This window comes from Ctenopharyngodon idella, chromosome 14, assembly GCF_019924925.1.
Source record: "Ctenopharyngodon idella isolate HZGC_01 chromosome 14, HZGC01, whole genome shotgun sequence".
Lineage (NCBI taxonomy): Eukaryota > Metazoa > Chordata > Actinopteri > Cypriniformes > Xenocyprididae > Ctenopharyngodon > Ctenopharyngodon idella.
The window spans coordinates 936,455-962,086 of NC_067233.1; the positions used below are offsets into that span (position 1 = coordinate 936,455).

At 42.5% G+C, this 25,632-nt stretch overlaps 3 protein-coding genes across 4 annotated transcripts in view; 2 read left to right on the top strand and 1 right to left on the bottom strand.

Annotated features, from left to right (window-relative positions):
- LOC127494021 (transmembrane O-methyltransferase homolog) overlaps positions 1 to 25,632 on the top strand; it is a 124,262-nt gene that overhangs the window by 47,949 nt on the left and 50,681 nt on the right. The gene's annotated exons all lie outside the window — the stretch shown is intronic.
- LOC127525781 (uncharacterized) overlaps positions 1 to 25,632 on the bottom strand; it is a 231,807-nt gene that overhangs the window by 43,248 nt on the left and 162,927 nt on the right. The window lies entirely within an intron of this gene.
- Positions 7,434 to 25,632, top strand: part of LOC127494020 (transmembrane O-methyltransferase homolog) — a 130,431-nt gene continuing 112,232 nt past the window's right edge. The window contains exons 1-4 of one of the 2 annotated variants that reach the window (XM_051859543.1): positions 7,434 to 7,551; positions 8,286 to 8,558; positions 8,663 to 8,859; positions 9,022 to 9,643. In XM_051859543.1, the coding sequence (XP_051715503.1) occupies positions 8,303 to 8,558; positions 8,663 to 8,859; positions 9,022 to 9,333 (765 nt within the window). In that variant the 5' untranslated portion in view covers positions 7,434 to 7,551; positions 8,286 to 8,302 and the 3' untranslated portion in view covers positions 9,334 to 9,643. Of the gene's footprint in view, positions 7,552 to 8,285; positions 8,559 to 8,662; positions 8,860 to 9,021; positions 9,644 to 25,632 lie in introns of those variants that run through there. The other variant, XM_051859538.1, reaches the window with a different exon arrangement.

A 25,632-nucleotide genomic window follows, 5' to 3' on the forward strand; every position in this document is an offset into this window, starting at 1 on the left:
TAAAGTGTGAGATCTATTTTAGTATATATAGTGAATTCTGCATTAACAATAGGTATTTTAATATGTTGTGCAGGAGTTATGTCAGCACACTAAAATAAATGGGTATTACAAGAAACAGAATTATAATTAAAATCAAATCATTTCAATCCTTTTGCTGATGCTCCCTTTAGTTTTTTATAGCACTGCTGATTGTAAATTGGAATGATATTTGAATGATACAGTTTCATAATAAATATTTGATGAAAATATTCAGTCAATTCACACAGTCTATGTGTGTCCAACAATAAAAAACACATGAAATACCTTCTGATAGTTGATGGTTTTCTCTCACTGAATCTTGGTCCATCATCTTTTGAACAGTCACTCTTCACAGACACAGAGCTGGACACAGGTGAGTCTGATCTTACACTAATGACACAAAGAGCAGAAAGATAAAACACTTTACTACAGGAGATACTTCAGTCTCATTTGAAAGGGTTTAATGTTGTAAACAGTAATTAAATGCAGTATAGACACACTTTTGTCCATCTATGACTGAAGATGGATGGAAGGACATAATTCATGTTTGGGTTGTAAGATCTATTTTCCATGGTGAATTTATGCCTCCTTGTTATTGTATTACTGTAAAGATGCTCCAGACTGAGTTCAATAAAGAGGAAAGCAGACTATCAGACACTGTGTTCTCTGAATTATTGTTTTATTTCATTTCCATCACATTTATCTAAGCTAATGCATTGCTATAACAAAACACATGAAATGCTTTTCAGTAGCCGATGACACACCAAGATTAAATGGGTATTACAAAAAAAACAAAAACAAAAAACACATAAAATACCTTTTGTTAGTTGATGGTTTTCTCTCACTGAATCTTGGTCCTTCATCTTTTGAACAGTCACTCTTCACAGACACAGAGCTGGACACATGTGAGTCTGATCTTACACTAATGACACAAAGAGCAGAAAGATAAAACACTTTACTACAGGACCAGTGTTGGGTGTAACGCATTACTGTAATTAAATTACTTATCCACTGAAAAAGTAAAGTAATGGATTACTGTTCATTTTTAGGTAGTTTAATTACAGTTACTTATAATGTACTTGCGTTACATACTGTAAATTAGTTCAACAGTTCTGTATAAATCAATATTGAATTTAAAACATAAATTTGTCGTCTAAAGGTAAAAGTGAACACTGCCTCTTTAAAATCTTTAGCTGTAGTGTAGTTGTGCGTGAGTTCGCAACTTCGCACCAGTTGGCTGCATAGTCACTGTCTGAAGATGGCGGCAGAAGTGAGTGGCTATTTTGCAGAATGGAAATATTCCAATTACTTGGACACAGGTAGGCAAGAACATTACGGTAAAATGCTATGTCCTAGGGAGAAAAAACTACCGAGACACAGTCTTCAGTCAGCCAAAGCGCACACACATAGCCGCCTCTCGCGGCTGTCAGATTTCTGTGCTATTTTTACTTACTACTATTAGACCGCTAAATACTACTAATAAAAATTGCTCACAGTCCAAAAACATCTACAGTCATGTAGAAGCTCTGTACGTTAGTTAGTTATTAACTGTGACATTGTCTATAAAGCCCTGTTTGACATGTATATTTGACTTGTTCTAATTAAGGTTTACACATTATTTACATTTACTGTCCACTAAACGAGCACCTTTAAACCATAATGCAATATACTTTAATCAGGGTTTATACAGGACTTTACATATATGGTACATTAAACATGTTTAACTGTGATAAATGTTCCTGTAAATTAAATATGAAACCAGTTTCAAGACATTTTTAACCTGCGACGATCTAGAAACATTCATAGGAAGTTGTGAATTGTTTTGCACAGCATTAGACATGTCAATGGTGAGAGAAAACACTCCTTGTTGATCAGGCTGTTCTTTACAGGACAAACCTGAAACTCCAGTAGAGTTTAAAGTGATTGTGTGAAAACAGACGCAGTCTTACCTCTGTTCCTCTGAGAGACTCATCTTAGAGAGAGAGTCCTTTCCTCGCTCCTCTGACATTACTGCAGATAAACTGACACTGAAAACAGCTCAGCTCTGGTATCTCTGTGTCGCTGAAGACCATCAGATGCTCAGCATGACCTGGACATGACAATGAGTCACTGAGATTAATATCAGGATACTTCAGAGGGATAAATGATGATGAAAAATAAGAACTAATGATGAATGTTGAGTTAAAACAGGTTAAAAAGTTAAAACATGAAGATGTTTGTGTTGCTTTATCATGGTGTCCATTGTAGTGAACATTAAAAAAAGTTTTTTAACATTAATGTCTATATCGAAGCATTATATTGAAGTGTTGGTCAGACTCGATTCGATTCATGATGACATTTTATTAAATTTAAATAACATGAATTTAAAGGATTTTTAATATGTTTTGCAAGAAAAAGAAACTTCTAGGATAGTTTATAGTACCAAAAGTATTTAAATACATGTACAGTTGAAGCCAGCTTTGCATAATCAAAATGTTAATAATTTAAAAAGGAGAGATAACAAATGTATTTTGTTTTTATTTATTACTGCTATAAACTATTTCACATAATAGATGTTTAAATATAGACCAAAAGACAAAATTAATAACTGAATTTACACAAAAGATCCAGTTCATAAGTTTACATGTGTTTGAGTCAGGGGGTGTAAACTTTTGAACAGGATGATTGGTGGAAATGGATCTTATTTTGCTCAGAGATCTAAGAGAGGTTATGGGGGGATTGGTCTTCCTCGCTTACAAGGGCGTAGTTTGGGTTTAAACATTGGAGGGTTGAAGTGTGAACCGTTTAACAGGGTCCCAGGGCATGCCCCCTCGTGACGTTGGTTTATTTGTTTATACGGGAGTTTTTGCAGCTTTGTGTACCTCGCGTTGTGATCGACAGCTTCAGTGATTATAATGGCACCGATCTTTGCTCACTTTCTGTATATAATATATGTTTTCATGCTGCTAAATACACATTGCAAAGTTTCTGGATTGCACGATTGAATCCGGTTGACAGTGATAAACAGCAATGGACAGAACAAAACAATCTGATACTGTCTGTCAAATGATCTGTGCATTAAGTTTTGGAGTGTAACTGCAAAATAATAGCTAGACCTGTCACTTTATCTATGTAGGTGTAATGTGTTACTTTGTTGTTCATTTTATTACTAACTTTTCAAATTTACAATTACTTTTTATATATACATTTACATATTACATATGAAATAGTTCTGAGCACTTTGTTTTATGATCCGTCCTGACAGAGATTATGTTTTATTTCATGAATAAACAGGATAATATTACAAATGGTTTCTTTGTATTTATTTTGGATGTTTTGTCAGTACTGGGCTCATAGTTCACATGGGTCGGGTATTTTACTGTGTGTGTGGATGACCGTGTTTGTTTACCGCCGAAGACCATTTCTGACACAGGAAAAACCCTGTACATGAAAGTCAAACTGCAACATTGGGAAAAGCAAGTGCAAAATGTGGAAACAAGAGTGAAGGGGAAAACAGCATAAGCATACAAAAAATGAAAATATACATACATTTACATTTAGTGATTTAGCAGACGCTTTTATCCAAAGCGACTTACAAATGAGAATCAATCAAAGAAGAAATCAAATCAACATGAGTGCAACAGTACACAAGTGCCGTGTCAAGTCCCAGTTTCACCAGCAAAGTGCTCGTAGCAAGGAATTTTTTTTTAAATATACAAATAGATGGAGAGCGAGAATAGAAATAGGAAAAAAAAGAAAGATAAAAAGTGCTAATATTACTGGGTCAAGTGTTGACGAAAAAGATGTTTTTAGAAGTTTTTTTAAAAATATGAGCAGAAAACATGATTTGTGTGCAATTTGGATAACTTTGAATCCATGTTTCAGTTTAATGTTTTTTTTTTTTTTGTTTGTTTTTTTATTCATCCTTAGCCTGTTTTTCAATTTATTTATTTTTCAGTTTTGTGCAATATAATTTTTAATTCACGTTTTCAATTTTTGATTCATGCATATTATTTTTTTATTTGAAACTGCAATACATTTGACTGGAAATTGATCCCATACCTTAAAGGGTCAGTTCACCCAACAGTCGTAAAGGACTGTTATAAATCGCACAGTGTGCAGCCGGCTTTAGGCAGGGTTTTATAATCACAGAGGGCCAGTTAGGAGGGATTGAGGGGCATATGCTTACCAAGAAGATCTGATTTCTCTGATCTATGTGCACTTCAAGACGTCTGAATGCCAAAAAACTGTATAATAATAACTTAAAAACCATGTCAGTAGATTATTTGTCAACACCTGCTCTCTCTCCTCGGCAATTCAAAATGGCGAAATTAGACAAAAGTTCATTAGTTTGCGTCCCTGATTATTTTTGTCGGTAGTTTAACATTTCTATCCTAAAACAGCTGTCAAATATGAAATGTTTAGTTTATCTACTTACATCTCATCTCGCACTTTATGACCGTTAACCGAAGCGTCGCTGGAATTCGCGCTCAACAGCTTCTGTGAACATAAACTCCGCCTACTTTGATTTGATTGGTCATCTCAGATATTCTGACAGTGACGTCAGACCGCTGAGGCTCAGATGAGAAGATCTGGTGCTGTGTAATATCCTTACAGCACTAAATTACAGTTAATGTTATATTAGGTGATTATTTCACAACCTTTATTATATAGGTACAACTCGGAAAAATACCGAGATCGGACCTCCGGGAATCTCATGAATATTCATATATGCTCCGCCTCCTGAAACAAAATCTCCAAACTCTGGCCCTGATTCAAAACATTCTCTAACTGGAAAAACTGGATTGTCCAAAGATTACTTTCGACTTCACATTTTCACAAAACAACATCCTAAAACTGGAAATAAACCTTTTTATAAAAAACATTATTAATTTCTACAAAACTAAAGTCAATAAAACTGTTTGTTTTAGTAATTCCTGGCTGTTTCTTGATCGTTTGTTATTCTTTTACAACAAGTTATAACTTATGTTAGGCTATAACTGAACATGTTAATAATCATAATCACACGAACTCATGTGAAATCCGTTCATATTCCCTCAAATAACTGTAATCGTGTCAGTATTAAAGCTTACTTCAGCAGCACAGACGGTCTTGTCCTGCAGGAACAGAATCCAGAAGTCTCTGAAACACTTTTGGTTTGAGACTCACCTGTGCTCCTGATCACTGTCTGTCACGTGATTCAGTCTGTGGTAAAAGAGGCTCTTCGTCATCTGAAGAAAGACATTAAATGATGTTGTTGTTCTAATGTTCACTGATGTTTGAGAAACCAGCATCATTTTATCACTTAAATCTGACTCATTTTCAAATAGTTTGTCATAAATCAAATTGGGGTCAAAATATGACTTTCTGTTACGAAGCATCGATTTCATTCATGACCTTAGAGAGACACAAGTGAACAGAGAAAGAAATTATATATCAATATTCCTATATTATTATGAAAATCCTGCCAATTATTAGTAACACTTTTTGTCTGAGCATCAGTAACTCAGTGTTGTTTGTACTAGGGCTCTAAACTTTGATTCACGATAGCCACATTTGTCTACAAATAAAACTCTCTTGTACGTGTGCTTCACAATCACAGATTATGAGTTCATGTCAAACACAAAGAGTTCTGTTGTTACAACCTTCCACACTATCTGCCCCACATGAAAATATACTATAGTAATTCTGAACCATACTATAGTAAAGTACTTGAATTAATTTGTTGTGGTAATTCTATAGTTGTTGTGGTAATATAACAACTATAGTAATATAAACAAATTATTTGACCCAATACTTCTACAACTATAGGGTATATTATACTACAATACACTACAGTTTACTGTAGTAAAAACTAAAGTGTACTACAGTATTTATTACAGTTTATCAGTTCACTATAGTTAATACTACAGTATGCTGAAGCATTCATTAACAAAGTGTTGTAAATACTATAATATATACAGTATACTACAATTTACTATAGTATGGTTCAAAAACACTATAGTATTTACTATAAATTACTCTAGTATTTTGACAGATGTAACAATGAGAGGAGATTTGCTTAAAAACTCCATCTAATTTATGCAAGAACTTTATTGAGGAACAGAATAATCACTTCTGAATAAAGTGAACAATTTAACCCTCTACTGCACACATGTTGATGGCACATGACAAAAATTATTCCACATCGTTTCTTGGTTCATTTGGGAACATTTTATTGATAAAACATTTTTTGACAATAAAAGAATTTAACACTTATTCCTGAGGTACTTGGTGCGTCTCCTCTTCCCTCCGCCTTTTTGATTATATGATGTAATATCTCAAAACAACAAAGAGATGCAAAGACACTAATTAAATGGAATCGTAGACGAGGCTTTGGGTATTCACCACTTGGTGGTTGGGACATGGTACTCCAACCTAAATGGTTCAAAATGGCTTCCAAATATCTGTCCACTGTAGTTGACACCATGCATGAAAGAGTTACATTATTTTATTAAATTTATCCTTTTAAAATTGACATTAGAGGCAGTAAACCAACTGATTTCTGGAGGCCCTTTGTAAACAATATAATGAAAGCAGGTGCTCATGTATAAGTATGATTCTGAGACACAATAAAGATAAGAAAAATCAGTAAAAATCAGTGGCTGTTATATTTCATTTATCCTCAGGTCAGATCTCCTTGTGTTTGATGCCGCACTGCCATCTAGTGGACATGACGGGCTACTGATAGTATGGGCGGGGCTTTAATCTGGACTTTGTCTAATTAGTCAGGTATGATTACTTTACATAATACGTTCTCTATTTGTGTATTTAATCGTCACTGTTTCTTAATGTAATTTGTCATTTCTTGCCGTTATTAGTGATTACATGATTGTGCTGAAGTGACTAAGTTGTCACGTGTTACATGTTACTTTTCTAAGCGCTGATCAGTACAGACCAATCATGGTCATTTGTGGTTACTGAATGAGGATTATTTAAAAATCAATTTTATAGAGATTGCTGAGGCGGATTTCTTTTGTTATGTTAAGCGTCATTGCTTGCAAGTAATAAACTGAAAAGATTAAACGTTTAATGTCACAATGTCTAAGAAAATTATTCCCGGAGGAGCTAATAACTTTCTTAAAAAAGTTTAGAAAAATGGATTGTCTGTAGAGGGAAAATGACTTTTGTTGAGAAAAGAGTGACCCAAGGGGGAACACTGCGGCTTTCAATCCTTCAGATGTCACAGACCCCCAAATATGATCATCCTCGTGTGAGGAACTTAACATTTAAAAGACACCTATTTTTTATAAACAGCAAATTTATAAACTGAAAGATTTATATCATAAATCAAAATATTATTTAATCTACTTTGTATTTATTCATACTCATCGTATTTAATAATCATTTTTTCATTTATTTATTTCATTTTATAACTTTTCTACAGATCTCCTGTCACTCCAGACTGAAAACCGCTGATCAAACTTCAATCTTGTCTAAAAGTGTCCTGTACCTTTAAGGTTTCTCGAACACTTCCGTGATAAACAGATCTGATCCTCTTGTTAGGTGTGTCAGGTGAGTCCGACAGTAACAGGTGTGAGTGTCAGCCTCTCTTTATCTTCACACAGGCTGAATCAGCTCCAGGGTAAGAGATGCGCTTCCCCTTTAAAAACACATTTACATAGATTTCCATTAAATAGATTAAAGTCACATGTCAACCTAACATCCCAGCATAAACACTCCTGATCAATTATTTCTTATTAAAGCGTCTACATTCACAAACCACTGTTAATTTGAACAAAAGGATTGTATGAGGGATTTGGCGTGGCAGAAAGAAGCGTACAGACAGCGCTCCCTTTATCATCAATAAAAACCTTCATCATGATCTCACAAAGTTCTGTTATAATCACTGAAGCTGACGGCACAATGAGCCTCTGATTTACATGATTGTTTGTTATAATGAGAGGATTTTCAAGTGTGCTGTTTTTGTTCATTCCTAACTTAAACACCTCTGATTGGCTGTTGCATTTTGAAGAAATAAAAATATGAATGTGATTGGCTACACTGCTCAACGCTGCAAAACACATAAATAGAAACCTTTGACGTTCTTCAGAGCTCAAACACAGATACGCACTGGATCATTTGTCAAATCTGTTTGGCCAGTATGTTATTATTACAGAGAAAACTGATCCTAGACCAGCAGTTATGGGCAGCTTTTCTCCTCTGTCACTGTGGCTTCTTCTGTTTCATCGTGACTTTAAGGTTTCCCAGAGTGCCTCTTGTCCTGACCGCTCCTCTGCTCCTGTTAGGTCACTGATGGTCAGTGATGTCTCTGCTGGTGTTCTCCGTGCATCTGCTCCCGGTTGTGGCCGTGATGACGGCTCTTTTCCGCTCACCGCTGTCGGCCCTGTGCCGTCAGGTGTATTCTGGCATACTTAAGCTTTCTCACAGGAAGGTCTGTGTCAGCTCCACTCACGCCTATGTCTTCTCCAACTGCACCCACGGACAGGCTCAGAGTGTTCTGCTGACCTTTGACCTCTACTCCACCACACACGCCTCCTCCAACATTGGCCCTCAGAAAGGTCAGGCACTGGAGTCTGTTAATGCTTTATTTCATCAAGCTCTTGAACAGATAATATTCCTCTAATCTTCTGCTCTGGAGTAACATGTTCTCTTGTCGCTGTAGGAGCGTTTCTGGATGAGATTGTGACGCGTGAAGCTCCGCTGAGGGTTTTGGAGTTGGGGACACACTGTGGCTACGCTTCCGTCAGGATTCTGCGTCTGCTCCCTCCGTCTGGAAAACTGCTGACTGTAGAGCTGGATCCTCTGACAGCAGATCGAGGGGAGGAGATCATACTAGTGGCAGGCTTCAAAAACCAGCAGGTGTTACATCATCGCTTTCATTCCGTAATAGAAGGATTTTCATCATTAGTTTGATCTGTAGTGCATTTCCTTAATTCAGTTAATTACTGAAATATCTTACTCATTATTGTTGCTAAACACTCATTAACCATGGTAAAACGAGCTCGGCATGTTCTTGCTCAGTTTCAGGTGCTGACATGCTCCTCGGCTGAGGCCATCTCTTCTTTACCCTCTCACACTGGGAATGATGGTCTGGATCTGGTTCTAATGGATCATGACCCTGAGCTTTACCTTCAAGACCTGCTGGCCTTACAGAGAGGGAATCTGCTCTCTACCTCCTGTGTTGTGTTGATCAACAGAGCTCTGACGCCTGGAGCTCCAGACCTTCTGGAGTACGTGACAGCCAGACCGCAGAGCTTCAGCGTGGGCAGACAACTCCATGGACTGATGGAGATACGCTGCCATACAGGAATGAGTCCTCAAACCCACAACTGAGTTCACATTTCAGCACTTCTGGATCCATCGGCCCAAAGTCAGTGGGTTTCTGGTTAAATCCCTGAAATAAGGTCTGTGGTTAACACAAGTTCAAGATATTCTCATGTTTTAATCTGTCAAACAGGAAAACTCCACTCATCCACTCACCATAATTATTATATGCTTGTTTAGTTTTATCTTCTGATATGATCTTCCTAGTCGAGTCTCAGGACTAAAGTGATGTTAATTCTGTTCAACTAATGTTTATTGCCCTACTGTTGTACTTTAGTTTGAACTTGTTCAATATATAAATGAAATGAATAAAAATCTACTCACTACCCTTTTGTCAAGAAATTATAGCTACTATTAGTCATTTAAGTGGAAATTTCAGAACTTATAATTGTGAATAATTAAAATAAGGTATGTCAGATCTCCATATCATATGGTGAATGATTAGGTGGAGGAAAAAGACTTGGAAATCATTGAAGAAACAGTTTTTGAAAAGAAACGCTCCATCTGGAGAAGTGAGCAGACGTTTTCTTTATAACAGTTTTCTATGGGAGGAAAACACTTAACGTGTAATTAAACATGTTGTTCATATTCTGGGCTCATCTGCTCATAGATATTATGATTTATTAGTATGATGTTTACTGAGTTTGTCTTTTAATATCACTGTCTCAGTACATTAAGACACATTAAGAGTTTTTTCATGTTAAGTCTCATTTCTTCTCATCCACTGGTTGTTATTAAGCGAGAACATTGATTGCACAAATTGAACTGTTTTTTCTTCTAAAAAGACCCAGAAGCTTGAAAATACTCTTTAATGTTCATATGCTAATAATTATTCAGTTATAATTAGCTAAAGCTGATAGTATTTCTTTTGCTACGTCCAAGGTCATATTAATTTGTTTTTTGTTATTTATATAAAGTGTTATTTGCGTCTGTATTATTCTCTCTCTCTCATTCTTTTCTTTTTTTTCCCTCTCTCTTTTTGTGTGTGCTTTCCTGACAGGTTAAGGGTTACCACCTGTGCTCCATTGGTCATGTGAGCACTGCGTGCGCACTGATTGGTGCATTTCCTGCATGCTATTGCATAAAATTGCAGAGAGAGCATTGATGAAGTAGAGGATTAATGCAGTGTGTGATGATCTTTCACTCTCCAGTCCCAGAGGAGTGTAGCGCTTGTCGTGCTTCTGGTTGTGTTGTGTTGTGTTGTGTTGTGTTGTGTTGGGTTGGGTTGGGTTGTGTTTGTAACCCGCAGCTACCCGTTTATGGCGTAATAGCTATGGTACATGTGATCAATTTAAATTCAGGACCAGATATCAGAAAATTAGTTCGACTCGCTGGAGTGCTTAGAAATGATAACAGAAACTAAACAAATAAGAAAAACTCAGACTCGTACGTAACTTAATTATTATAAAGTGACTGTATTGTTATGTAGTAAATTAAGTGAATTGAATCTTCTGACAAGTAAAATAATACGAATAAACCCAAATAAACAGCAATAAACAATAATTCAGTTCACAATCAACACTTCAGTTCAATTTAGAAATTTAGATTTCAAAATCAGTATGCAAAATTTGAGAATAGACTTCAGTTCAAAATCAGTGTCCAGAGTCAAGAAGAAAAATGTTCGGAAATTAGATTCAATGTCCAGATGTCACTCAATATCAGTTTCAGTTCAATGAAAAAAAAAAAAAACAACCGAACGAGTGATCCAAGGGAATTCCAGAAGGAAGAGAAAAAACGTCTCGGTTACAAAGGTAACCCTCGTTCCCTGAAGGAGGGAACGGAGACGTACGTCGGACAGACCGACGAATAGGAATCTCGCTAGAGAGGCCAATCTACTTCGAGTGTAACTACAACGAGCCAATGCACATTGGCATGCAATCATATGCATCAGCTGCTCGCCTCGCAGCGCGGGTATATAACGAGCAGCAGGTGCGTTGCATCTTCAGGTTTTCGCTGAGGAGCCGAACCGGATAGGCGGCAGCATCAGCGGGGTACAGCGACTGTGGCGACGGGACGTACGTCTCCGTTCCCTCCTTCAGGGAACGAGGGTTACCTTTGTAACCGAGACGTTCCCATTCAGTCGGTCACGTTCGACGTACGTCGGACAGACCGACGAATAGGAATCCCTACCAAAGCGCCACAGGGGCTGCCCTCTTCCAGCGCTCTGTTGTAAGCCACCTGAACCCCCTTGCCTACGGACGGTGGGACAGGGCTAACACAGAGAGTGTCAATCACTGCTGTTCCCCAAAACCCATTCAGTGAGACTATTGGATAACGCTGGGAAAGCGTACCCTTCCGCTGGGAAAGGAACGCTGCGGAAGCCACATCCTTCCCGAAGGAGTTAAGTGGAGAAGTACATATGGACTAACCCGTAGGCTGTACTACATATGGAAGAACTGGGGTGACTCCAACTCGATGAGAGGTGGGTTCTCCCAGAGGGAAAGACACGGGCTTCGTTTAGGAGCAACCGTGGAACTAGACATATGGGATCCCAGTAGGGTCACACATATGGTACCCAGCCTAAACCCGGTTCTCAAGGATACAACGGAGTATAGGCCTAGCGCCAGACGCTCCGCCACGTCGGCTGCCGAAGGGAGATCGGAGGACTCAACAGGGTCTGCCTTGTAGGGACTCTCTGGAGAAAAAAGCGCATGTAAGCGCAGCAAGCCGACACTAAGCCGGGGCCTCTCCGTGCCTCTGACCTGAGGTGAGAACACGGGAGGAGACCGGCTCGACACGAAGGCTATAGAATCTAGCGAACGTGTTAGGTGTCGCCCAGCCCGCAGCTCTACAGATGTCTGTAGCGAGGCGCCACGAGCCAGCGCCCAGGAAGATGCGACGCCTCTCGTGGAGTGCGCATGCAACCTGAGCGGGCAGGGCACGCCCTGAGCTTGGTAAGCCAGGGTGATGGCATCCACTATCCAGTGGGCCATCCTCTGCTTGGAGACAGCCTTTCCCTTCTGCTGGCCTCCGTAACAGACAAAGAGCTGGTCTGAGGTCCTGAAGCTTTGAGTTCTGTCTATGTACAGTCGCAAAGCGCGAACTGGACAGAGCAAAGCCAGGGCTGGGTCTGCCTCCTCCGAGGGCAGCGCTTGCAGGCTCACTACCTGGTCCCTGAAGGGAGTGGTAGGAACCTTGGGCACAAGCCAGGCCGGGGTCTCAGTACCACATGGCCGTCACCCGGCCCGAACTCCAGGCACGATTCGTCGACCGAAAAAGACTGCAGGTCCCCTACCCTCTTGATGGAGGCCAATGCAACCAGCAGCAAAGTCTTCATAGACAGAATCTTTAAGTCTGCTGATTGCAAGGGCTCAAAGGGAGCAATCTGAAGTGCTCTCAGCACCAGAGCAAGGTCCCAAGAGGGTATGGAGGGAGGACGAGGAGGATTTAACCGCCTCGCCCCCCTAAGGAACCTGACGACCAGGTCGTGCTGACCAACAGATTTGCCATCTATGTGGTCATGATATGCGGAGATAGCAGCAGTATGGACTTTGAGGGTGGAGGGGGACAGCCTACGCTCCAACCCCTGCTGCAAGAAGGAAAGCACGACACCGATCGAGCATCTTCGGGGGTCCTCTCGACGAGAAGAACACCACTCGACGAACAGGTTCCACTTCAAGGCGTAAGCCCGTCTCGTAGACGGAGCACGTGCCGAAGCGATGGTGTTAAGTACCTCGGGGGGTAAGTCACCTAGAACCTCCGCGTCCCGTCCAGGGACCAGACATGGAGTTTCCAGAGGTCTGGACGCGAGTGCCAGAGAGTGCCCCGTCTCTGAGAAAGAAGGTCCTTCCTCAGAGGAATGGGCCAGGGAGGGGCTGTCGCGAGGAGTGAGAGTTCTGGGAACCAGGTCCGGTTGGGCCAATAGGGCGCAACTAGCAGAACCTGCTCCTCGTCCTCCCTGACTTTGCACAGGGTCTGTGCAAGTAGGCTCACTGGGGGAAAACGCATATTTGCGAAGGCCCCGGGGCCAGCTGAGCGCCAGTGCGTCTGTTCCGAGTGTTCCCCGGACAGGGAGTAAAACAACCGGCAATGGGAGGTTTCTGGTGAGGCAAACAGGTCTACCTGAGCCTCTCCGAACTCTCTCCAAATCAGCTGGACCACCTGGGGGTGGAGTCGCCACTCTCCTGGCCGCGCAGCTCGTGATAGCTCGTGGGCCACACGGTTGAGCACACCGGGAATATGAATGGCACGAAGCGACCTCAGATGCTTCTGACTCCAGAGGAGGAGATGGCGGGCGAGTTGCGACATGCGACGGGAGCGTAGACCACCTTGACGGTTGATGTACGCAACGGTCGCAGTGTTGTCCGTCCGGACCAGTACATGCTTGCCCCGTAGCGGCCCTTTGAGGCGGCTCAGGGCAAGGCGTACCGCTAGCAACTCGAGGCAGTTGATGTGCCAATGCAGATGGGGGCCCGTCCAACCCCTGACACTGCATGCCCGTTGTACGTGGCACCCCAGCCTGTGGCAGAGGCATCCGTGAATACCACAGCATGCCGGGACACCTGCTCTAGGGGTACTCCAGCCCGAAGAAACAAGGGGTCCGACCACGGGCTGAAGGTTTGGCGGCACTCCTGAGTGATTGCCACCCGGAACGTGCCGCGTTGCCACGCCCATCTCGGGATCCGGCCGTGGAGCCAGTGTTGAAGCGGTCTCATATGAAGCAGACCGAGCGGGGTTACTGCCGCTGCGGCTGCCATATGCCCCAGGAGCCTCTGAAAAAATTTCAGTGGAACCGCTGTCCTGCCGTTGAACGTATTCAGGCAGTTCAACACCGACTGAGCACGTTCCTCTGTGAGGCGTGCTATCTGTTCGACCGAATCCAACTCCATACCGAGAAAAGAGATCCTCTGCACCGGGGCGAGTTTGCTCTTTTCCCAGTTGACCTGAAGACCCAACTGGCTGAGGTGTCTGAGCATCAAATCCCTGTGTTCGCACCACTGATCCCGGGACTGTGCCAGAATGAGCCAGTCGTCGAGATAGTTAAGGATGCGAACACCCTGTTCTCTCATGGGAACAAGGGCTCCCTCCACGACCTTCGTGAAGACGCGGGGAGACAGGGCCAGCCCGAAGGGTAAGACTCTGTACTGATATGCTTGACCTTCGAACGCAAAAACGCAGGAATGGCCTGTGTCGCGGAAGAATCGAACATGAAAGTACACGTCCTTCAGGTCGATCGCTGCAAACCAATCCTGGGGACGGATGCACTCGAAAATGCATTTCTGCGTGAGCATTTTGAACGGTAGCTTGTGAAGGCTCCGATTCAAAACTCGCAGATCCAGGATCGGTCGTAACCCACCGCTTTTCTTGGGTACAATGAAGTAGGGACTGTAGAACCCTGACCTCATATCGGCTGGAGGGACCGGCTCTATCGCGTCCTTCGCCAGTAGGACCGCGATCTCCGCACGCAAGACACGGGCATCGACAGCCTTCACTGCAGTGAGGTGGACACCCCTGAACTTGGGGGGACGCCGGGCGAACTGAATCGCATAGCCGAGCCCGATGGTCCAAATGAGCCAGCGAGACGGACTGGGGAGCGCTAACCAGGCTCACAGAGACCGTACAGGCGGGATCAAAGGGACCGCAGGCGTACCCGCAGTGAGGCAGCGAGGTGGAACACAGGGACGCAGCTCGGGAGGCTCTCTCTGCGAGGCGGCCCGAAGCGGGGTCAGAGTGTGCTGTGCAACACCTACCTGGTTCCACGGTTGGGCAGGGGGCGCAGGAGAGGCTTTGCTGCCTTCTCGACTGCACGCTGCTGCCCTCTGGCGAAGGAAGAGGGGGATGAGAGTGGTGAGGCTTTTCTCCTCCCACTGCTCTCCGAGCCCTCTTCAGACCCAGAGATGGAGGAACTGCTCTCTTTTTGAAAATTTGGGTACCGCTGGCTGTTGGACCAGCGGGAGAACAGAAACAAACCCAACCAACAGGATTTACCACCCGGCCCTCCTCCGGGGGGGGGAGAGCAGCCCCACCCGTCTCTGGGTCACCCGTCTCAGGGGTGATTTTTCACTAACCACTTAAACAGTAGCAGAGACGGGAGGTGTCATCTTCCTGCAGCGGACACAGTAGAGCAGACTGGGCCGGAGTTTTTTTTTTTTTTTTTATTCTGCAGGGGATGACACCCTTGGCGACGAGCAGACTGAGGGCCCACGAGGAACTCAATGGTTTGTCGGGGGAGGCTCCCCGGTCTGCCACTAACTGAGGAGAACTGCTGGGCTCAGTCCCCGACAGTGTCACCGAAAAGGCCACCTTGTGAGATGGGAGTGTCGAGAAAGCGTTTAGCTTGACGACCTCTTGCACCTCAGCAAGGTAAGCCAGGGGGGCGCTTCTGGACCACTGAGGTGGACATCGTCTGGCCGAAGGCCTGCACCGTGACTTTGATCACGGTTAGTCAACAAGTGCAGCTCAACCCCGGCTCAGAACTACCCTCATGCATAAAGAGTGCCTTGGCCTCACATGCAGGGTGGGTGTGGTCTGTGAACAGCCACCCCACCCATAAGGGTAGTGAGAGAGTAAAAACTTATGCAGATTTTGGCACTTTTGGCATTCCATATTTATGGCACCAATATAGCTCCATACTGCCAAGTTTTTCATGCACATCCGGAACACCCGGGAAAGCATGGCTGTAACTCTGAATCTGAGTCAGCATAAGCACACACCATTACAGTGGGCAGCGTCACCCTCATTTCCAGAGCATAACAGCCCTCTCTCCGATGCTGCAATCGACATCTGACCCTCAGCTGGAGCCCTAAATGGAATGCTAGGTTCCCCTATGAAGAGGACCAGCAATCCAATCCAGAAGCTGCACAGCATGTAATGCGCTAGAGGGAGGGGCCCTAGGGGGTTGGTTCCCCGAAGGAACCCCTCAACCTCAAGACACCCAAGCCATTTCACCAAAGTAGACCTCTTCTGGTGCACCAGAGAGGGCGCTACAATGGAGATTAGGCAAGGAGACCGCGCATCTAGAGCGCCGAGCGAGCGCTGGGTTGCCGTGACAACCCGCGCTGCAGCCCGACAGCTCGACGGCACACGACACGCAGAGGAGCGAGAGGTTTGCTCTCGCTGATCTCCGCGGTCTCCCAGAGTGTCGGGCAGACCCGCGGCTGTGCTTTTACACACAAGCGGCAGCTGGCCAACAACAGAGGGGACTCAAGCTTCCCGGAGAAAGAAGAGTCACGACCGGCGTGTCGACGTGATCATGTTCTCACACGAAAACATGAACCACCCACGAACATCGTTTCAGCACGCGCCCAGACATGTGAAACAGTGATCGTGGCCGTCAGTGAGGACAGGAAACGACCGCATCCAGAAACACACAAATAGAATGTCATCTTTAAAAAGACGCAAGCTCTATTTGTGTAAGCTCTTTTAGGGACTTTACTCTTTTAGAGTGCTGAAGCACGCAGGGGAACGGCCGCCGCAACACAGACAGGGATTGTGTGCAGCCTGTCGTGTGCTCTTTCTCTCTTTGAAGGCGCTCACTCTTACCAGCCGTAAAAACGGCTTTCAGCGCTCGAAGCGCACCGTACCGGCCGTGAGAACAGCCTTCTGACGCTGTCAAAACAGCTATTTGCTCTATAACGGCAAACGAAACAAAAAACAGAAAATAAAGAGAGGACTTCGACCCCGCTGCTGTGCTGTTCGCCCGCACTCGAAAAAAAAGAGAAGTTCAACCAAAAAGCTTGACTCGTCTTCTAGCAGACACTTGCTTGCAGAGAACAGGAACAACACCGTTCGGCTCCGAAGCGAAAAGCTGAAGATGCAACGCACCTGCTGCTCGTTATATACCCGCGCTGCGAGGCGAGCAGCTGATGCATATGATTGCATGCCAATGTGCATTGGCTCGTTGTAGTTACACTCGAAGTAGATTGGCCTCTCTAGCGAGATTCCTATTCGTCGGTCTGTCCGACGTACGTCGAACGTGACCGACTGAATGGGAACTAAATAGCACAGTTCAAGGTGAGTATGCTTTGTCCTACCAGTTCAGCAAAACAATCGTTCTTTTTACTTCCAGGTACGATCAATTAGATGATTGGCTCGCCATGTCCAAACCACAGACGGAGCATCCACGGCAGGGACAGATCAGGATTCAGTAGAGCAATGGTTCGGTTGAAATAAGAAAAAAAAAAGAAAAGAAAAACAAGAAAAACAGAAAAACCCGGCCTTGTAGAAACAAAGCCAAAAAAATAATAATTATTCAGCTGTTCAATAAACTGTTTAAATTAAATAAATTGTCCGGTTCATTATTCAATTTCCCATACACTTAACATACATGCTAATCAACCACATGTTCGCTCTTAGTACATTGAAACCTATGTACACAGCTAGCAAGGCTAGCGTCACATGTAACGCATTTCTTCATAAATAAAATAACTACTTCCACCAATATACATATTCTAAACAATTAAACATTTATGCAGTTATGAAAATATAGATTACCATTTTCAAATGCATTTCTTTCACATTACATTTCAAATGATAACGCTCCATATTTCAATTCAATTTTTTTTTCAATTCACATTTATTTGTATAGCGCTTTTCACGATACATATCGTTTCAAAGCAGCTTTACAGAGAATGCATGTCAACATTACAATTTGGAGACTGCAGTTAGCTAATAATGTAATAATTTAGGCGATTAATATACAATCACTGTTAGCAATTTAATTGAAGGTAGAAGCAAAGAGCTCCTGGAAAAATGAATTACATATTAACAATAATTAGGATATATAGAAATTTGCGAATGTGCGTGTTGATCCAGATGTTGCATCTTCTGAAGTCATCGCAGGAGTTGGCGCCGTCTCTTCCAAAGTTTTAGTCATCTGAGGTCTTCTTAAGAGGCTGGATCCAAACTGAAACTGATGTACTCTCTAGTCACCTCGGGACGGGCGCCCCGAGGTAAAACAGAAAAGCAAATGGAGAATAATTAGCATAGCTGCTGTTCATAACATTAAGCAAAGATAGTCATGTGCAATTGATCTGATATGAGATGGATTATGTGAATGCTTGGCTAAAGAGATGCGTCTTTAATCTAGATTTAAACTGGGTGAGCGAGTCTGAGCCCCGAACATTATCAGGAAGGCTATTCCAGAGTTTAGGAGCCAAATGTGAAAACGCTCTCCCTCCTTTAGAGGACTTAGCTATCCTAGGTACAACCAGAAGTCCAGAGTTTTGTGATCTTAAAGAGCGTGAAGGATTGTAGGGCGATGGAAGATCGGTTAAGTACACAGGAGCTAAACCATTTAGAGCCTTATAGGTCATTAGCAGTACTTTATAATCGATACGGAACTTAATAGGTAACCAGTGAAGAGATGATAAAATTGGTGTTATATGATCATATTTTCTTGACCTGGTAAGAACTCTAGCAGCTGCATTTTGTACCAATTGTAGCTTGTTTATTGAGGAAGCAGGGCAACCAGCTAGTAATGCATTACAGTAATCTAGTCTAGACGTCATGAAAGCATGAACTAACTTTTCTGCATCAGAAACAGATAACATATTCCGTATCTTAGCAATGTTTCTGAGGTGGAAGAAGGCTGTTTTTGTAACATATGAAATATGATTTTCAAAGGACAAGTTGCTGTCTAATATAACACCCAGGTCTTTAACTGTCAAGGATGGAGTAACAGTACATCCTTCTAAATGCAAATTGTAGTCTGAGAGATTCTGTGTACAGGTTTTTGGCCCAATAAGTAATACTTCAGTCTTATCTGAATTTAATAGAAGAAAATTACTAGTCATCCAATGTTTTACTTCTTTAACACACTCTGTCAGATTGGATAATTTAGAGTTTTCATCTGGTTGTGTTGAAATATATAATTGAGTATCATCGGCATAGCAGTGGAAACTAATTCCATGTCTTCTTATAATATTACCAAGTGGCAGCATGTATATTGAAAATAGCAGAGGGCCTAACACAGATCCTTGAGGCACTCCATAATTTACTATCGTTATCTTAGATTTTTCCCCGTTTAAATAAACAAAATTGTGACGGTCTGATAGATACGACCTAAACCACCGTAATGCCTGTCCCTGGATACCAGTGTAATTCTGTAGTCGATCTAGGAGTATTTTATGATCTATAGTGTCGAACGCAGCACTGAGATGAAGTAACACTAGTATTGAGATACAGCCTTGGTCAGAAGCTAGAAGTAAGTCATTTGTAATTTTAACGAGCGCAGTTTCTGTGTTATGATGAGGCCTGAATCCTGACTGAAATTTTTCATAGATAGCATTTTTTTGCAGGAAGGAGCACAATTGGACTGACACCACTTTTTCTAGTATTTTAGATATAAATGGAAGATTTGAAATGGGTCTGTAATTTGCCAATACATTTGGATCTAATTGTGGTTTCTTAATGAGAGGCTTAATAACTGCTAGCTTGAACGGTCTTGGAACATGACCTAGAGATAATAATGTTGAGAAGAAGCTCTTCTGCTACAGGTAACAATTCTTTCAGTAGTTTAGTGGGTATTGGATCTAATAAACATGTTGTTGGTTTAGACGCTGTGATAAGTTTATTTAGCTCTTCCTGTCCTATAGTTGTAAAGCACTGCAACTGTTCTTAAGGGACGATAATTGAGGCTGAATCATAAAACTCTGTCAAGGGTTGTACATTTACAACTGTATTTCTGATGCTTTCGATTTTTTCAGTAAAGAAATTCATAAAGTCATCGCTACTAAACTGTAATGAAATGTTTTGTTCTGGTGATGTCTGTTTATTTGTTAATCTAGCCACTGTACTAAATAAGAACCTTGGATTCTTTTGGTTATTTTCTATGAGTTTGCGGAGATGCTCGGCTCTGGCTGCTTTTAGAGTCTTTCTATAACGGGACGAGCTGTCTTTCCACGCGATTCTAAAGACCTCTAAACGAGTTTGTCTCCATTTGCGTTCTAGATTACGAGTTTCTCTTTTGATAGCGTGAGTAATATTGTTGTACCATGGTACAGTATTTTTCTCTCTAACCTTTTTTAATCTCATCGGTGCAACAGTATCTAATGTACTAGTGAAAGTGGTGCACATACTGCTAGTAATTTTCTCAAGATCATTTGTGTGTTTGGGTACAATGAGCAGGTGAGACAGATCAGGCAGTTTATTTGTGAATTTATCTTTAGTTGTCGGAAGAATTGTTCTACCTAGTCGATATCGTGGCGCAATTTGACAAATATCAGCAGTATGCAGTACGCATGTTACAAGGTAATGATCAGTGATATCATCACTTTGCGGTAGAATTTCTATATCAGTAGGATTGATTCCATGTGATATAATTAAATCTAGTGTATGATTAAGACGGTGAGTGGGTCCAGTGACGTTTTGTTTGACCCCAAACGAGTTTAGTAAATCTGTAAACGCAGCCCCTAACGCATCATTTGTATTATCTACATGAATATTAAAATCTCCAACAATCAGCGCTTTATCAACGTTGACCAATAGGTCTGAGAGAAAGTCTGCAAACTCTTTTAGGAAATCAACATAAGGCCCTGGAGGTCTATAAACAGTAGCCAAAGCAAGAGATAGTAGCGACTTTTTACTTATATCTGAGAGTGTAACGTTTAGCACGAGAATTTCAAATGAATTAAACCTGTAGTTTGTTTTCTGGGTAACGTTAAGAATCTCTCTATAGATTGTTGCAACACCACCGCCACGGCCAACCGGACGGCATTTATTTTTATAACAGTAGCCAGGTGGACAAGACTCATTAAGACCAAAATAATCATTTGCTTTAAGCCATGTTTCAGTAAGGCAAATTACATCAAGACTATTATCTGTGATCATTTCATTTATAATAACCGCCTTAGGTGTCAGCGATCTAATGTTTAGTAGCCCTAGCTTTAGAAATTGTTTTTGTTCAGTAATTTTGCGAATTTCTGGTTTGATCACGATCAGATTTTTTCTAGATCCTTTATTTTTATTGTTGAACCTCACTATTCGGGGAATAGACACAGTTTCTATAGACTGTATTACACTCACATTTCTATCAATTAAGTGGGTAGAACACAGACTGTGATTTGAGGTTTGACTTACTAGTCATACGGTGCGAAGCGTCTTGGAGATGTTCTCCGACAGAAGATCAGCTCCGATTTCGCTGGGGTGCAGGCCATCAGCACGGAAGAGCCTAGGTCGCTCCCAGAAAAGATTCCAATTATTTATAAAGAGCAGCTTCTGTTCAGTACACCAAGACATTAACCATTCATTTAAAGCAAATAATCTACTGAACCTTTCATGTCCACGTCGGTACGTCGGAAGCGGTCCGGACACGATGATCCTCGTCGCGGGCGATGTGGCTCGTACCGTCTCGATCAGGCTCCTGAAGTCCTGCTTCAGCACCTCCGTCTGCCGCAGCCTGGTGTCGTTCACCCCCACGTGCAGAACAACAGCTCCGATGCTCTCAGCGCCATTCAGGATCGCGGGAACCTGCGCAGAGACATCGAGAACACGAGCACCAGGAAAACAGTGACTGCGCACCTTACCTTTGGTTGTGGTAGCGTGGACGTGACGGACGATGGAGTCTCCGATGACCACGGCGTCTCGTTCTGCCTCGCGAAGAGGGGAGAAGCGGTTCCTCATCGAGACCTCGAAGACTGGGGGCGGCGGAAGGGGGAGAGGTCCTGGTCCGAGGCCTGGCTCGCGCCTTCCGTTGCTGAAGAACCCAAGGTCCCTGGTGTGACGGCGCTGGAGTGAACGAGGGCTGGGATGAACGCGTTCTGGGTGCTCGGGCCCTGTGCAGAGAAGCACACGGCGTAGAGGAAGCAGGAATGTTAATATCGCGCTGCAAACTTACCGAGGATTGGTGAGCGTCAGCACGGGATGTTTCCAGCGCTGTTCGCCGCTCCCGCCTGCTTCTCCAGAAGGGTCCGGATCTGTCGTTCCACGGCCTCCAGTCGGATAAAACTAGCGATATCAAGGCAATCCAAGTGTTTTTTATATAAAATAGTGTCGGGGATGTGTTCCCCCGCCGTAAAAGAGAGAATGGTAGGTTATAAATTTGATTTTAAGAGAAAAAAAACAACAACAAAAAACAAGCAATTAGGAATCAACTCGACGGAGCTCTAACTCAAACAGCGCGGCAGCAACAAATAGGAAGTGACGTCCAAGTGACGATATGTGGCTTGGAATTAGCCCGCTCACATATCTCACAGCTAGTCGTGAGATATAATATATATAATATATATATATATAATATATATTTATAATATATTTCAAAACCACTTAATACATACATTATATAGCGAAAATGGTACTCACCAAGGAAAAGGTAAGAGAAAGAAGAAAATAAAATAAAGTTTTCTTTTGATTTGGCCTTAATCCAGATCGGTTTCATCGTCTTTCATGTGCGCGTCTAATTTTTCCTGCTCGTCTCGATCTCTTCTTCCGTCGGTTTCTATTACCCTTAAAGCGTGACTTCTAAGGTTATTTTTCTCAAAAATAATCTATTTTTTAGATTATTTAAGTTCTCTTTTGAGAGCTATGAACATGAATACACTCTCGCGTCAATCTGCGTCTTTTTTTCTCCTGCATCACATTCTCTGCTGCTCTCGTTCATTTCTTCGCGCTCTACTCCCAACTCACTTTTTTTTGGAGGCAGGACTAACCTCCGACCTTATCCAATCAAAACTTTCTTTAGCTAATTTCTTTTTTTAGATATAAATTTATAATATAAATTAACTTGAATCAGCATTCTTTTGATACTAATACTAAAGAGATATTAATAAAAATAAATTACTTATAATTACTAGTGACCTAGTCAGTGACCTGGGTTACACTCTCCCCTCCTGAATGTATGCAGGTCCCTCTGCATCTGAGGTTGAACAGTCACAATGGTAGGTGAACTGCTAGAAGGTTCCAAGTTCTCTTCTAGCGAATTTGTGAGCGCTGTACTCAAGCTTGACAACAAAGACTGGATCACCATACTGAGAGGATTTCCCAACTGGGGATAGTGAAGTCTTCTTGGAGGTTCATGGGATCTTTGAGTATGTCTTAGTTCAGGTTCAGTTTCTTCATGTTGATCCATTTTAGCAATTCCAGAAATGGCACTTTCTTTTTGTGAAGAAATGTTATCTCTTGCATCTATTCCATTTGAATTTTCTGCTGATTTGTTATGATCACCAGCAAATTCCTCTTGATCATTTTCTCTTTCAACAGCTTTCTCTTGATCATTTTCTCTTTCAATTTCTCCTTCAGATTCATCTTCCAGATCTTCATCAACAACTTCAGCTTCAAGTAAGTCCAGAGAATTTCTTTCCACAGGTTCAGGTAAGTTTGTGTCATTAACAAGTTTTTCCTGAACATGATATTCTCCATCCTTCTCTGACACAGGTTCCACACCAGGTAAATTTGCAGTTCTTTCACTTCTGGTAGAAGCAACAGGGTTTGTATTTGACACAATTCTACTTTCAATTTCCAGTGTTCTTCCAGGAACATGGTACTCAATCAGATCTTCGTCAGATTCTGAATGCTCACTTTGGATTTCAAATTCCTTAGAATCTTGGGCAGAACTGGCTCTGGTTCTGGGTTTCCGAGGTACTTCTTTGGTAAGTGTCTCTTCAGATCTCCTGGTTTGCAGGAATCCACATGGCAGCAACAAATCTCGATGCAACGTTCGAAGGGGTCCCTCCTTTCCTTCAGGTCTGACTGTATAAACAGGTAAGTTACCAGCCTTCTTGGTTACCACATACACATCGGGTTCCCATTTATCTGCTAGCTTGTGCTTTCCCCTTATTCTGACATTTCTTACAAGCACACGGTCACCCACATCCAAGACAGAGGCAACAACGCATTTATCGTACCTCTTCTTGTTACGTGCTGCTACTTTAGAAGCGTTTCCTGTTGCGACCTTGTAGCTCTCCTCCAGGCAGTTTTTGAGGTTTTGCACATACTTTGAGTGGGATTCAGGTTGACTGTTGACTGGTAACCCAAAAGCCAAATCAACTGGTAGTCTGGGTTGTCTCCCAAACATCAGTTCGTAGGGCGAGAATCCAGTCACATCATTCCTCGTGCAGTTGTATGCATGCACTAGAGGTTTGACGAAATCCTTCCAGTTTGACTTCTCCTTAGTATTCAAAGTTCCCAGCATTTGCAGAAGGGTCCGGTTGAACCGTTCCACCGGATTACCTCTTGGATGGTACGGAGTAGTTCTTATCTTAGATATTCCTGTGACTTTACACAGCTCTTTTATTGTGCGGGACTCAAAGTCTGGACCTTGGTCGCTATGGAGTTTTTCTGGAAACCCATAGTGTACCAGAAAGTTATCCCACAGACTCTTGGCTACAGTCTGGGCTTTTTGATTTCTTGTTGGTACAGCCACAGCATACTTTGTGAAATGGTCCGTTATCACCAGTATGTCCTTGGTGTTACTTCAGTCCGGCTCGATCGACAGAAAATCCATACAAACTAACTCCAAAGGTCTGCTGGTTTTAATATTTACTAATGGAGCAGCTTTCTCTGGTGGAGTTTTCCGTCTGACGCATCGCTCACAGGTTTTAACTTTCTGTTCTACTGCCAATGACATCTTAGGCCAGAAGAATCTGGATCGAACCAGATCAAGAGTTCGCTCAATGCCTAAGTGACCCATTTCGTTGTGTAGTTCCTTCATGACCAGATCACGAAGATCAGCAGGTAATGCTAATTGATATGACTCACTTCATTGCTCTTGCCTCTTCCTGAACAACACTCCATTTTTCAGTTCCAAACGATTCCACTCCTTGAACCATAGAGTTAATTCAGGAGGCATAGTCTTAGGACAGGGCTTTTCATTGGATTCCAGCTGCTTGATAACTATTCCGATTTCTGGATCCGCTCTCTGCCTTTTCCGTAAGTCTTGTTCAGACAAGTGGGAAATTTCTCCAGACCGGTAAGTATCTTCCTGCTGGAACGCTTGAGGTAAGGCGTCCACTCCAACCGTGAGAGATTCCACTAGAGTCACTGGCTGGTACAAGGAATTAGAGTCATCACACTGCTGACAAACTTGATGGCGGTCACAGATAGCTTTTATTGCTTCTGATGAAACAATTGCTTGTGGGGTATCTGTCAAGTGATGGTAAGCAAATTGCCTGATTCTTTCTCTCTCTTTTCTCGTTTCCAGATCATCAGGAACTTCCTCTTGTGGATGTCTCGACAATCCATCCGCATCCTGATTCCTACTTCCAGCCCGGTATTGGATTTTAAAGGTAAAAGTCGACAGATTCGACAGCCACCTGTAGCTGGTAGCATCCAGTTTTGCGGAGGTTAAGATGTATGTCAGCGGGTTACTGTCGGTTACCACGGTGAAGTCAGCTCTATACAAGTAATCGTTGAATTTGGCAGTAACGGCCCACT